The 15,113-nt window shown below is 40.0% G+C and overlaps 1 protein-coding gene across 1 annotated transcript in view; it reads left to right on the forward strand.

Moving 5' to 3' along the window:
* The window catches only part of GLIS3 (GLIS family zinc finger 3), a 328,965-nt gene that overhangs the window by 249,710 nt on the left and 64,142 nt on the right, over positions 1-15,113 (forward strand). Inside the window, exon 7 of the mRNA XM_019555349.1 lies at positions 6,001-6,142. Coding sequence (XP_019410894.1) covers positions 6,001-6,142 — 142 coding nt within the window. The remainder of the gene's footprint in view (positions 1-6,000; positions 6,143-15,113) is intronic.

The following is a 15,113-nucleotide window of genomic DNA, read 5'->3' on the forward strand; positions in this document are numbered from 1 at the left end:
CCTAATTACTTTCACTTGACTTACTTAATCTCAAGTGATTATTCAATCATATCTGAAATGCGAAAATGACAGGAGTAGAATTTCCATTCCTTGTTGTGAAAGCATATAAACATTAGCTGACTGTCATGGGAAAAAAACCAAATGTAAATCGCTGTTGATGGTGACTTGTTTTTATATATTTGAAGAAATCCCCACATTGGCAATGAGAGCTGCTTAAGTTTCTAAACGGAGAGCTTGTCAAGTTTGCTGTTCGATTTAATTATTAAAGTTGAAAATCTATCCCTCAGAACAAATATTTCGTAAAGGAAAGCTGTTCATGAGCTATGCCACTGTTTTGTTTACTTGCACCTGGGCCAGCCAGGAATGCAGGCCAAGAAATGGCACACGGGAAACTTGTTGGCTCAGCAAGTTTAGATTGTTAGTTGTTTATTGCATCAGTCAGCAAGATAACTCACTGTAGACCGTACCTGTGCATGGCTTCTCAAAGGTAGAATGACTGTCAGTTTTCAGGTACAGTCTGATTGCACTGATGAATGATTTTCAGAAGGGATAGATGGTGTCAAAGTCAGAAATACGTAGCAGGTTGGCAAGTTTTCACTGAGATATGTTGCATACTCAAATCAAAGGATGTGTAACACTTAGTGTGGCCATTTCAGAAATTACTTCAGAACAAGATGAAAATCCAACAATCTACCGTGGGTAATGGGCAATGTGTATCTCTGCTGTCTCAGGAATAAGGCAGACGTTAGATGGTAGAATGCACTGGCCAAATCTTTTTTCCTCAATTTTTTTGAAAAAAGATAAATTCTTCTGAGACATTTTCCATTTTCATCAATATTGTCTGTGTTTTCATTAGAAAAAGAAACTTTGAGCACTATTTTTCTAGTCTGATGACAAAGTAAAAATGTAGGTTTTTGTGGGGAAAAAAATCAATTTCTCCATGGAAACCTGTTTAAATTCTTTGCAGAATTTTTCTAAAATTATTCTGTTGGGGGTTTTTTTTCTTGCACATCTTTGCAGGAAATAAATTCACTTTTTGAGTAGCTGAGAGTAGCAGTTTGATTCATATATTCTATTTTACTCCAGAGGGCATATATACTATGCCAGCCCTCTTACTGGCATAGGTTACCTCCCTCCCCTTGTTGTTTCTGGTGTATTGCCTGGCAGTCTAGTGGGCTGGTAGTAAGTTTGTCTACATCTTACTATCCACTCCCCGCCTATCTTCTCAAGAGAGGAATAGCCGCTTGAAGATGGCTGTTCCCATCTTCACATGCACTCTCAACGGCAATTTCAGTGATGTGGGTATCTCATATGCACAAGTAAGAGTGTTACAAACAGCCCTTACTCTTTTGTAAGAGTTTCCAGTAGGTCTTTCCTGATTAACCCTTTAATGAGGACTCCAGTTTAGAAGGTGAATCTATGACTATGCAGTGTTGTGTGATATCTATTGTTCACTCAAAAATATAAGATTTAATTTAGAAATATATCTCTACCTCTGCTGGATGTAAAGAAGTGCTTCAAAACATGAACTGAATGTAATCTATTCAGTGTGTTTTTTCTTGAAATAGATGTCCAGGTTTGGAATTCTCTTCAGAATATATATTCATAGTTGTTTTCCAAGGTTTTATTTTGTCATAATAATCCTCACTGGCTGTAGTAGAGATTGGAAGATTTTGCGTTAGCACAGGGTGTCATGAAGTAATCATTCCCGGTATCATAAAATTTAAAAATACTTTAAAATAAAACCTTAAAAATTTTAAAGACGGGAAGACATATGCCCCAATGGAACAACAATGGAAAATGTGTTATGTGCTACATATGTTTGGATGACACGTCTGTTTATCATTTATATCTAATATGTAAATTCCCATAACACACTTCTCTCCATTCTGCTCATCACTTCTTCCTGTTATTATATATACCTGTGATACTTATAGGGAAGGCAATACATTTTATGCTGTGAAATAAAAAAAGGCCAATGTGTTGCCAACAAACAACTTTACAAACAACAAAGGCTTTGGAAATCTCTGTATAATACAAGTGGTTTTAAAGTTGGGGGGGTGGGGGAAGGGAGGGAGGGATCTTTTTTTTTTTTTGGTGTTATGAATAAAGTTTGTACTGATTAGCACAATTTGTGATGGTTATGTTAAGAAGACTGTGGGTGATAAGAATTTGCTTCTTCAGCTCCAAGAGTCTGTATGCACTTTAGTTCATGAGAAGGCCATATTACTAGTAATAGTGGTAAAAACCTAAGAACTACTTTGGAACAGAAAACAGAGAGGGCTTCAGGGATACAATGGAGAAAAACGTCTGGGCCCTAGGGTAGATTGCAATATGGGAGATAAATGGGAACTGATTGCCAGAAGTTGTGCTAAACTTGATTTTTTCTTTCTATTTGTTTAGGTAGTGTGTTAGATGAATTCCAGAATAACAAAAATGCCTTACAAAAAACAAACATTCAGGAATATTAAAAATATGCTTCATATTTAATGGAGGAAATAGCATAGGATTTGACCACATGTTTTGAACTAATCAGTCTTCATGAATGCCTTTCATCTGAAATGCAGTCAGTGTATCCCTCCTACTGAAAGTATATGGGCTTGATTTACCACTCCATTACACCAGTTTTATTTCAGGGTAGAACAGTAAAACATATAGGTGGATAACAGTATAATAGATGGGGATTAAACCCAATGGCTAAGTACAGACATTCAAAAAGCCTGAGGCTGAATCACTTCAGTCTTCACAGGTTAGTCTAAACTGAGTAGATTAAACCGATAAGCAAGTAAACAAACTTTTGATTCCAGAAATGCAGTCACATGCCTGAAGTGGCCCAGGTCAGAAGCTAGGGAGTGGTAAAGTACATCTGCCTGCTCAGCTGGAGGAGACAGCTTGGGCCAAGCCTAGCCTGCCCATGCTGTGAGGGGGGAGGAATGCAGGGGAGGTTTAAAGTGTCCTAGGATGATGGGGGACTGTAAGTTACGTTGAATCTGGAGAGGATCTGGGATAGAAGTTAAGTAAATCAATTTAACCTGAATCATAGAAAATTATGGTAGGGAGGGACCTCAGGAGGTCATCTAGTCCAACCCCATGCTCAAAGCAGGACCATTCCCAACTAACCCATCCCAGAGAAGGCTTTCTCTAGCCAGGTCTTAAAAACATCCAAGGATGGAGATTCCACCACCTCTCTGGGTGACGTGTTCCAGTGCTTGACTACCCTCCTGGTGAGAAAATTCTTCCTAATATATAACCTAAACCTCCCTTGCTGCAACTTGAGACTCCTTATTCTGTCATCTGTCACCACTGAGAACAGTCTGGCTCCATACTTTTTTGCAACCCCGTTCGGTAGTTGAAGGCTGGTATTAAATCTCCTCTCAGTTTTCTTTTCTCTACACTAAATAAGCCCAGTTCCCTCAGCCTCTCCTCAGAAATCATGTGCCCCAGCCCCTGAACCATTTTCATTGCCCTCCACTGGACTGTTTCCAATTTGTCCTCATCCTTTCTGTAGTGGGGGGCCCAAAACTGGACACAGTACTGAAGATGTGGCCTCACCAGTGCTGAATAGAGGGGAATGATCACTTCCCTTGACCTGCTGGAACACGCCTACCAATGCAGCCCAGTATGCCGTTAGCCTGCTTTGCAACAAGGGCACACTGTTGGCTCATATTCAATTTATTGTCCACTGTAACCCCTATGTCCTTTTATGGAGAGCTGCTGTCCAGCCAGTCAGTCCCCAGTATGGCATTGTTCTATCCTAAGTGCAGGACTTTGCACTTGTCTTTGTCGAACTGCATCAGATTTATTTTGGCCCAATCCCCCAATTTGTCTAGGTCATGCTGAATTCTAGTCCTACCCTCCAGCGTATCTACTACTCCCCCCAGTTTGGTGTCATCTGCAAACTTGATGATGTTGCCATCTTCCAGGTTGTTGATGAAGACATTGAACAAAACCAGCCCTAGGGCACTCCACTTGATACTAGGTGCCAGCTAGACATCAAGCCATTGATTATTACTCTCTGAGCCCAATGTTCCAACCAGTTTTTTATCCACCCTACAGTCCATTCATCTAGCCCATACTTCCTAACTTGCTGTGAGAATATTGTGGAAGACTGTTTCAAAATCCTTGCTAAAATCAAGGTATACCACATCCACTGGTCTCTCTGCATCCACAGGGCCAGTCATCTCATCCTAGAAGGCAATCAGGTTAGTCAGGTATGACTTACCTTTGGTGAATCCATGTTGACTCTTCCTAATCACCTTTTTCTCCTCCAGACTCTTAAAATGAATTCTTTGAGGATCTGATCCATGTTTTTTTCCAGGGACTGAAGTTAGGATGACTGGTCTGTAGGTCCCTAGATTCTTCCCCCCCGCCCCCTTTTTCCTTTTTGCCTTTCTTAAATATGGACACTATGTTTGCCCTTTTCCAACCTCTCCTGATTGCCATGAGTTTTCAAAAATGGTGGCCAGCAGCTTTGCGATCACATCAGCCAACTCCCTCAGCATCCTTGGTGCATCCCATCTGACCCCATGTACTTGTGTATATGTCCAGCTTTTCTATATAGCCCTGAACCCATTCTTTCACCGCTGTTGGCTGTTCACCTCCTCCCCAAACTGTACTGCCAGGAGCTGACCTTGCCTGTGAAAGCGTAGGTAAAAAAGGCATTGAGTACTTTAGCCTTTTCCTCATCATCTGTCATTAAGTTGCCTCCACCATTCAGTAAGGTACCCACACTTTCCCTGATCTTCCTTAATCAGTTAAGTCTGATATTACATGCAACCAGGTTTATCTTAAACCAGTTTCAGCCCTTTCTGAAAGTGGTTTATGTGCACTGAACTTCTGTTGTGTTAGAGATTTAAAGTGGTTTCTGATCACTTACACTAGTTCATGTGCAATTTCTGTTCCTAGCCAATATGCCCCTCAGGGTTTGAGGCAACTGTGCTAAACCCTGAAGATTTGAGGAAATTCTAGATCCATTGTGTAAAGCCACCAACAGCATAATCCCAGTGGTATGACATCCTGACATTGCATTGTCTGCCTGTTGCGCCCACTTGCCAAATACTCCTTGTCGTCATTTGCTGTTGTAAAGGTTAAAATCACAAAATAATGACAACACCTTCCACTGCTGGTTATTTTGTGGATCTCTGAAATTCACTTCAACAGTTGTGGCTTCTTTACCTCATTCCTTGTTCCTAAATTTGGGAGAGGCATGGATATTTTTCTTCCTCTCTTTTCTCCCTTACTGGTTTGTTGGAAGAATTGGATTTGATCCTGGTTGCTGTTGCCCATTGGCTTAGCATTCTGTCTGTGGCCTCTCAGGAGACCAGGCAGACTGAAAGAACCTCAGTTAGCCCCTTAAGTTCCAATTCTCATTTTTATGCAAAAGTCATTTTACTGGTCTCTGAGTACGTAAGTGTAATTTATACTCCCTTTGCAGCCACTTTACCTGGCCAGAGTACTGCAAAGTGGTCTTAAGAATAGTTGAAAATCAGACCTACACTGTCAAGGAGCTGTACACATAGCATACCAAAAACTTACCTGTGTCATTACTGCTTTAAAAAAACTTACAAATATTTGTATGGTTTACTATACCTTCCAGCTCATAAAGGAATCATTGTTCATTTGGTATGTTCCTCAATATGAAGTGGTCAAATCAATATTTCAGTTCTGTAAGGGGGATGTGTGTGTGTTTGTGTGTGTGTGTGCATGAGAAAGAGAAAGAGAGGGAAAAGAGGGAGAAGGTGCACAAGTGCCTTGGATCTCTTCTGTTCAATGCCCACTGCTTAGTCCTGTGAACTGTTGGGAAAGACATCTTGATTCACACATGGAGAATCGGTGCTGAAATGGAACAAATGACCATTTCCAAAGATCTTTTTTTATTGAGGAATCTTCATTTCAATTTCCTCCCTGAAGCCATTCATAGTTCTTCATTATGATTGCCCAAGTCTTATCAAACATTTCCTCTGTGATGATATTTTCCCCTTCTTATCTCTTATATTTCAGTTGCGATCAAGCTCAGAGCTTGACCAGGACATCCTCAGCGATTGCCTCACTATCCAGCCTCTCCAGCCAGCCCCTTCACCCCATGATGCTCCAGACAATACCATGGGGCGATCACCAGGGCCAGTTCATGACATCTATCCAGGTATAGTTAAAAAGACAGGAAGACTTGCCAATATGTTGATAGCTTCCTTTATTCTTCTGATGTTTTTAGTGGTGGAAAGCTGCCTAATATATCTACTTTCTTTGTTTTCTAAACTACTCCTGAAAAGGACAGAACAGGATACAGTATATCAAAAAAGGTATGTCAGAGTTTTTATAGAAGGTCTCACTTTGACCATGAAAAGACATACAGTAGGGAAAATATTTACCCAGTGGGAATGGAAATCTTGCCAGAGGTTCAACTGATCCATTCCTTCTTGGCTAGTCCTGAAGGGAATGTTTCTTACTTCACTATTCATTGACCATATGTATGTCTTCTAACAGAGCTTCAGAAGTGAGGTTAAATGTTGACAGGAAGTCTTACTTACTTTTGTACTGTAGGAAAACATACATCTACCAGTAAATAGGCTTGTTTTCATACTAAGTCCAGCTTGTTTCATTTAAGCGTTTTGGATTTTCACTTTAAAATAAATAGTTCTCTGGTGGTAGGTTACATTTATAATAACTGTTCAAATTTCACCAGATGTTAAAACATTAACACACTGTGAGAGACAATATTTTCCAATGTTCAAGCTCATCTGCAATAATACAGTAGGTAGCATTTCAGCATTTATTATGAAAAATGTAGATAGTTACAAAAACACTTGTTTACTGTTAGCTAGAATATGTTGCATCTCACTGGGCACATCTACACAAGATGCTAGAAGTGCAGTAAACTAATTCTACTGTGCATTAGTGCATCATGGCAAAAGCCATGCTTATGTGCTAATACACAGTAGAATTCATTTACTGCATATTAGCATCACTTAAAAGATGTGTGCTGTAGCCACTGCACAGTAGTGCTGGTTACCATGCATTAAGTTAGTACCTGTTATTAATAGGTGCAAAACTTAATGAGCAGTATTTACAGCACATTACTGCATGTGTAGACATGCCCACTGTGGTCTTAAGTGCATCTCAGTTGACAGGCTAAGGCTTAATTGAAAGTTTTACATGTAACAGTGGAAAGTGTTAGCTGATCTTATGTACGACAGGGAAAATGACATTATTTAAAATAGCCAGTTTTATTTTGCTGAAGGACTTACAAACATGGATGTTTTCAGTTTTGGTTTGCCTTGGCTGTAACAGAACTATATAGTACTTTGCATAAATGCAGTTTCTTTTGTATTTGATATGTTATGCTGTGATTGAGATTTACAAGAAGGTAAGTCAGGCAATAGAAAGCCATGGTTTCCACAGTGACTACAACTCCACTCCTGTTCACATATAAAATATCAAGTATTACTGTATGCGATGTTAATTTTTAATGAATGTAGCATGTTAAATCTGGTTGCAATCTGAATATAGTTCCTATCTTAGTGGTAAGGGAAATGTCACATGTCAGTAAATCAATTGTTCTATGGGGAATTCAAGCTTAAGCATTTTTAAGAAAGAAAAGACTGTCCTTTTCTTTCCTCATGTGTCTAAAAAACTCTATAGAGTGCAGGTACCTGCAAATACATCCAGGTTTTCAAAGGTTCATATATTCTTGCAAAGATCTATTCCAGTGGGGGCTGTGAAGTGTTGAGTTGTTTTGCAACCAAGTGTATTGAACTTTTCAACTCCAGGGTGCTAATTCAAATCAAATCCAGGCTGGTAGCAGCCAAAAGTTCCTTCTATTCAACAGCTGTTCAGTACCCTAAGCCTAAACCAAAGGAATTAGTGAACTTAGTCCAATTCTTAGCTTGTCCACACCATAAATGACACATTTACATTCTTTTGGCATTGTCTGTAGAAGGACCAAGCACTAATAAAGGCTAAACTCCCTCTTCTTGCAGCTAGTTTCTCTGTACCAGGGTAGCACAAGGGAAGGTCAGTAGTTTTTCACCATATACTCTACTTGATCAGTGGATTCCCAGAAGACATTTTTCTTCCCAGTGGCTACCACCAGCCATTATTGTTGATAAAACTAAAGGCACAGGTTGCTTTTTAATAGGATGGCTACTAGTTTGTGCATAGGAAAGTGAAACAGCCAAATAAAAGGGTACCAAATAAGATGTCATTGTTTCCTGTATGGTTGAACCCAGCCTGTCCACAGGAAAGATATCCCCCACCCAGTTCTCTATGATTGGGACATTGGAGGGGGTGGGGAGACATGTGGGAGACAGGGGGTGCATTTACACATGCTGTTAAGGTGGAGCAATGAACTGCAGCACATATCATGCTAGAGTTTATTGCTACCAGGTTCCAGGTTTACACATGCAGCACACTGAGATGGGGCAGAGCAGCCCCAGCTTGCAGAGGGCTCAGGGGGTCAGACTGCCAGCCTGGGGCTACTCCAGTGTGCTGCCTGCCAGCCTGGGGCTGCTCCAATGTGCTGTGGAGAGGTTGTCTGGGGCACAAGGGTGCTTTAGTGGGGACTAACCAGCAGGAAACCCCACACTGAAGCATCCTCATGCCCCAGCCAGCTGGTTCAGCATCTACAAATGCTTTACTCCATCCTAATAGTACCACACAGTGTAGATGATGTAGACATTTTACTGTGGGGTGCATTAGGCAGCTCTTTGGTAAACATCTCATGTAAATGTGCCCATGGAGGAGGAATATTAGGGATACTGGAAGCCAGTGAGTTGACTGAAAAGGTACATAATAATTTGGGGAGCCAGGGGCAGACTGAGAAGGTTGTGGGGAAAATTAAGGGGAAAGGAAAAGCAAGCACAAGGTTGGGAAGCTGGTTGGGCTAAGAGGGAGATGAGGAGGATACAAAATAAAAAAGCAAACATAAAGGGGACAAGAATTCAAAGAATAGTGGAGATAAAAGGAGTATGTAGAAACTGATGGAAGAAATGTGTATGAGGAACAGAGAAATCTTGAATAGGGAAGAGGATTGACTCTTGTAAAGAGAGTAAGCAGAGGAGAGGGGCAAGAGAATGATAAAAGTGAGGGCCAGAATAGTGGAACAGGATGTGGAGTGCCCTACAAGCAACGAACTTTTTGTATGTGCATTTAAGTTTGAATTTTAACCTGGTGAGGCTTTTGGAACAGTTATCTTTGTCCTTGGATCAAGAAAACAGGAAGTAGTTAAAAAAAAAAAAGGTAAAATGCATTTATTTATTTTTATTCTCATGATTTTAAATCCTATCTCATGGTATTTGTGATATTTTTTGAGTCTGATTCATGGTTCGTATTGGAATATTTAGGATTGGCAACATTACTGCCTTGTCTGAGCCTCACAGTGAACAGCAGTTCCTGTAATTAAAGAGTTAATCAAGAGCTTTTATGAGCTGTAATTTCTTCTTAGTTAATAGACTGTTTTTTCTAGCACATTTGTTTACTCATTGTTGCAGCTATCTATCAGTTGACACATGTTTGCTTTCTGCTTTTCCTTGGTGCACTGAAGACAGGTACTACTGATTTCCGTCAATTAACCTGGGGTAGCGTGTCAGGGATAAAAGAAACCATGTCACTTAATTTTGACAGCCGCCCAATCCGGTTGAAAGAAATTGTTTCATTAACTACTCATCAGGGCTGCTAGGTAATAATATACCTAGCATGGAAAAGTGAACTAGCACTGAAGGAGAGAATAGGTTTTTTTTGGAAATGACAATATTAAAATTATTCATGCCATAAGGAGAAAAAGGAAAACATTATAAAGCTGACTGTAGTGTCCAAGAGATGTTGTTCTTTCAATTTCTCTGAGATTAGCAATTCTGAGACCTTTCACAAATGTAGGGGGAAACTTTTGAGTCTATCTGAAAAAGAAAATAGAAGATAAAACTCACTTTTACTGTAGAATGTATACAGGACGTATTAGCTGAAATAACATCTGTGCTATTCTCGGATTAGAAACATGCACAGATGTCTATCCCACCAGTAGCCCTAAATCAAACTTTTACCATTTGGTGATGGCTTAATAGTTTATGAATATTTAAAAGCAAGGGACTTCTTAACTGCTTGTTTTCTAAAAGTTGTGCAAAATAAACAGTTGAAAGGGTGCTGTCAACTTAAAAAATGTGAGTCACATTTCTCTCTGAAAATAATGTACCTGCTCTAGTTATAACTTATCAGTATATCTCAGAAAAGTATAAATGAAAAGTTAACAGAAAGATATTTTTCTTTTTTTCCAGTTAAATTAGTGCAGTTAAAAGTCCTTTATTTATAGTAATGTTCAGTTTCTCTCTGTATAATCAGTTCTCTTTTGTTAAAAATTTAAATTAATACATATTAATAGGAGAGAAGTACACACACTCAAAACATTTTAGTTCAGAACATACAATTTAAATGATGGTCTATAAAAACTGGATTTATTTAGTCATTTGAAATTAAATGAGTCAATATAAAAATCTTCAAGTTTGGGATATTTGTTTAAATTTCTCAACCAACTTTCGTATGGGTTGGGTGCCCATATCTGTCACTAACTTGAGATGTTGAATGCTTCTACAAATCAGGGTATTCATCAGTTAAACATGGATTTAGGATCATAGGAAAGTAGAGCTACAAGGAATCTCACAACATCATCTAGTCCAGCCTCCTGCTCGAGGCAGGAACATCCCTGACTAAACCATCCCATCCTTTCCCAGTCTTTCTAACCTGCTCTTGAAAACTTCCAAGGATGGAGATTCCTCAGCTTCTGTAAGTAGCCTCTTCCAGTGCTTGACCACCATCATAGACCAAAAGTTCCTACTAATTTCCAACCAAAATTTCTCCTATTAAAGCTCGAGTCCATTGCTTCTAGTTCTGTCCCTTCTGGCCACAGAGAAAAGCCCGTCCCTATCCTCTCTATAATCAACCTTCGGGTGTCTGAAGACTGTTATCAAATCCCTCCTTAGTCTTCAATATTCTGTGCTTGTACTAGGTAGGGCACCTAGTTCTTCCTGTTTGCACCCCATACTTCTCACATTAGTATATAAACTTTTCAGGTGTCTAACTGATTGTCCTAACTTCTCTCTGAGAATATTGCTAAGGCTTCCATTATTGCTCCCCCTTATTAAGTTTTTATCCAAATTCCCAGCCTCTTTACTTACCTCTGGGCTTTTGTCTCTATCCCGCAATGATATGTTAAGGTACACTGAATGTTTAAGGGTCCTAAATATTCATCTCTACCCTTCTAGCTTCAGGAAACTATGTAGGTAAGTTTTTATTTCAAACATAATTGGTAGTCTATATGTCTCTTAACTATAAACTAACAAAGTAATTTGGATTATTTAATCTTAGACCATTGTTTCAAGAAATTGTTCAAGACAATATCTTCTTGTTAGAAGAAATGGCAATAGTAAAAAAAAATTAAGAAACTAACTCCATTTCCACATATGTAAGTGCAATAGTACACTATTAGTGTACTATTAGTGCAGTAGTGCATAAAATGACTTACGTTTAAAGGTCCTGAACCTGCAAGCATTTGTAAGTGCATTTAAGCACAAATAGTCCCATTGATTTCGTGAGGACTACTTAGCTTTGGGTGCATGGCATAAATGTTTTCAATATCAAGGACTAAATAAAAAAATAATCTAATTTGTGAAAAGAGTTTAAACTGTATACCATCCTGATTATGCAGTAGAGTAACATTCTGGCTCTTTTGCTACAAACATAATTTTTAAAAATAACCAACAATAAATCAAATTACCATTGTAAAGTATTATATAAAATCTTTGTTCTGTTCATAGGAAAAGAGCTAAAATGGTGGTATAAAATATGTAATTATGACATATTGTCCATAAAATATTCCACAGGCTATTATACTGGATTATTTATTAAAATGAACAGTTTATTTTATTTTTCATGCATTATATAGAATTTATGATGTTTTATTATTTACATTATTTTATTGACATTATCTGTTTAGGATCAGTTTCACCACTAGGTATACATCTAGTTCCCTGTGGTCTAAATGTTGTTCTTTGTCATGTAGGTGAAAGGCAGAGTAGATTTATGTGCATCTGAACCTGCACACACTTAAATGTGTCCACAACTTTACCCACATGAGTAGTCCTGTTGATTTTAGTGACTTTGAGGTGTAAAGTTGAGGCCTCTGGTAGATGTTCTATTTATAGTGTAATTAACATATTAATTGCATCATAAATAGCAACATGCCACGTGTTCAGCCAATTTATAGTGCCATAAAATGACATAACAGCCACAAAGATAGTCCACATATAATGCAGAACATCATTGTGGCTGGCTTCTATGGCACCATAACTGAGCATGTGACGTGGGTGGCCCCATTCTAATGCTGACTATTAGTTGATTGTCACCATCAGGTCCAGAGACAGTCCTGGCCTGAATATTGACAATTGGGTGCTGGGCACACAAATCCCTCAAGGGAGCCCTCTGCCAGGAACCTTTCAACCTGTGTTCTGGCATTGTAAGATGTCTCCAGCACCTCAGCTACAGAGCAAAGTAGTTAATGCATGGGGTTTTGGTGAGCCCCAGAGTTCCCCAGGATCCAGCACTTTAAAGAACTTTGCCCTGTAACTCCTGCAACCTAGCACTTTAAAGAGTCTTGCTCTGTAGCTTCCACAAGAGCTGTGGGGCAAGGCGGTAAGCTGAGAAACTGTGCTGAGCTGGGCTGTACTAGGTTGGGCTGTCATGTGTGTGCAGTTAAAGTTCCTGGAAGGGGGAAGCCCCTTGGCTTTCTCTGACAGGAACTTGGCATACTGCATTTGAGTTGCAAGGTTCACTCATGCATCCCACCAGGCACATGTGGCATGGCAGCATGTGCAGTTGTTGAGATTGGGGATCAGATTACACTGTGCCATTATTTTAACATCTGCCAGGAGCCTAAATATATGCTATATGTTTACAGGATTGGGCCTGGTGATGTTCTCTAAAGCAGTGGTTTAAACATTTATTTTCAGTGAAGTGTAGCAAAAGTTTCTAGAGAATCTAAGAATTAATACAAAAAGGGATGTTTCATTCATCAGAACATTCACAAACCAGGGATTTTTATTATTTGATGAGTTCTAGCGAAATATTTTGTCTGTTGACAAAAACACTTTTGATAATGCGCATATAGAAACAAATGAGTAATCAGGGCAACTAGTCATATGCTTGAAGTTAAGCAGATGCTAATTTCTTTTTTTGCTGATATTGATCTAAGGCAATGGTTTTCAACCATTTTTTCATTTGCAGACCCTAAAAAATTTCAAATGGAGGCGTAGACCCCTTTGGAAATTTCAAATGAATGTGCAAACCCCCTTGAATTATAAATGTGGGTATTCACATACTTTTGATTGATCTTAGTCATCTTTCACAGACCCCACAGGCGTAGTCTGCAGACCTCCAAGGGTTCATGGACCAAAGGTTGAAAATCACTGATCTAAGGTTTACCATTTGCTCCAAATAAGGTTTGCCAATTTGGGCATTTTTCATACAAGCAAAACACCCGTTAAGTTCAATGAGAGTTTCCACAGTCAGCCTAATATGGTACAAACCCAGGGCACACAGAAAGGACTAAATATAGCATCTTACATATTTTATGCACAGTGTGTTCTTTTCCTTCATCTTTGTTCTCCCTCCCCCACCCCTCATTTTAATTCTGAATTTATAAGAGTTTACCTCTTGATTTAACCAATAGGCAGCTATTGCCACTTCGATTAAACTTAGTTGGTGCTGTGAGAAATACACAGTAATTATTTTCATTTAGATTGTGAGGGAAGGAAAGTTTAAATGTATTGGTGAATTAGCATAAGGATAGTAAAATTATGGGCCAGCTGTGTAATTTATATTTCCTTTCTTCATGACAAACAAAACCTGAGAGACTATCATTCACTGAACAAGTAAGAGTCAGTCTTGAGTGCCAGGGATGAGAGTTAATGACCTTCAATTGCAGCAAACACTTCAAATATTAATTCAGACCACAAGCTTTATTGCTTTGGGGATTTCACCATCTCTTAATCACAAAAGCAATAAGAGTTTCCAATATGTTCATCAGCCATGCCTAATCAATTGTTCCAGCTGCCAATCACTGGAAATATCAGGAAGGTAGACTTAATGGGTATCTGCCAGCCAGCAGAACCAGCTGTGACCGTTTTGGTAGCACTGATGAGTTTAGACGGTAAACTTCAACCTCTCCTCAGACATGTCTGATATATAGCATATCACAGCAGGCTTATTATTATTACACTGCATACTTGAGAATTTTTATTTTACTGCTCATATTGTTTTCTGTATTTAGCTCTGTAAGTGAATGCCATAAGTGGAGGCCAACACCTGGACTTTCAGGGCTACTGTAGCCAGTGTAACTAGTTCATGGCTTCCTCACCCCTTTTGCTGTAGTATGGGTCAAGTGGGGCCCCTGTACACATGTGGCATGACAGGAGGCATGATTGTATGGGTCACATATTAGATCCCATCATGCCTTATTGCCAGTGCAGGGGGAGCCCATTCCCCCTGCGCCAGCAAGGAAAAAGCTCCCATGGCTGGGAGCCCCCTCACCTGAGAGCTGAAGGAGTGCCCAATGCATCTCCAGGGCTGGGAGGTGCAGCTGCTGCAATCTCCCAGCCTCTGAGGTTCATAAAACCCCTGGGAATGGGAGTTCACAGCTGCTACGATGTGCAAAATCCCCAGGGATGGGAGATCATGGCAGCTGTGATCTCCCAGCCTCGGGTGTGTGTGAAACCCCCACGGCTGGGAGATTGCAGCAGCTGCTGTCTCCCAGCCCTATCTGTTTCATACACCCCTGAAGCTGGGAGATCATGGCAGTACCATGCCCAGACCTGGGGGCTCCACACCCCCCCAAGGCTGGGAGATTGCAGCCCTACCCCAGGTGCCAGGACCCAGCTGGGTTCCAGCACCAGGAGGTACATGGCAGTGACCCAGCATCCACAGCTGTGGGACGCTCTTGGGACCCAGAGTCTGCAGCTACTGAGGCTGAGAGTCCCTTCAGCTGTGGGATTCCCAGCCTTGGCTGGGCCTGGCACACCCCATGACTGGAAGCCCTGTATAAAACCCTGCTATACATGCAAATTAAAGCTGGA

This window comes from Crocodylus porosus, unplaced genomic scaffold (genome assembly GCF_001723895.1).
Source record: "Crocodylus porosus isolate Cpor-Errol unplaced genomic scaffold, CroPor_comp1, whole genome shotgun sequence".
In the NCBI taxonomy this organism is placed as follows: Eukaryota; Metazoa; Chordata; order Crocodylia; family Crocodylidae; genus Crocodylus; species Crocodylus porosus.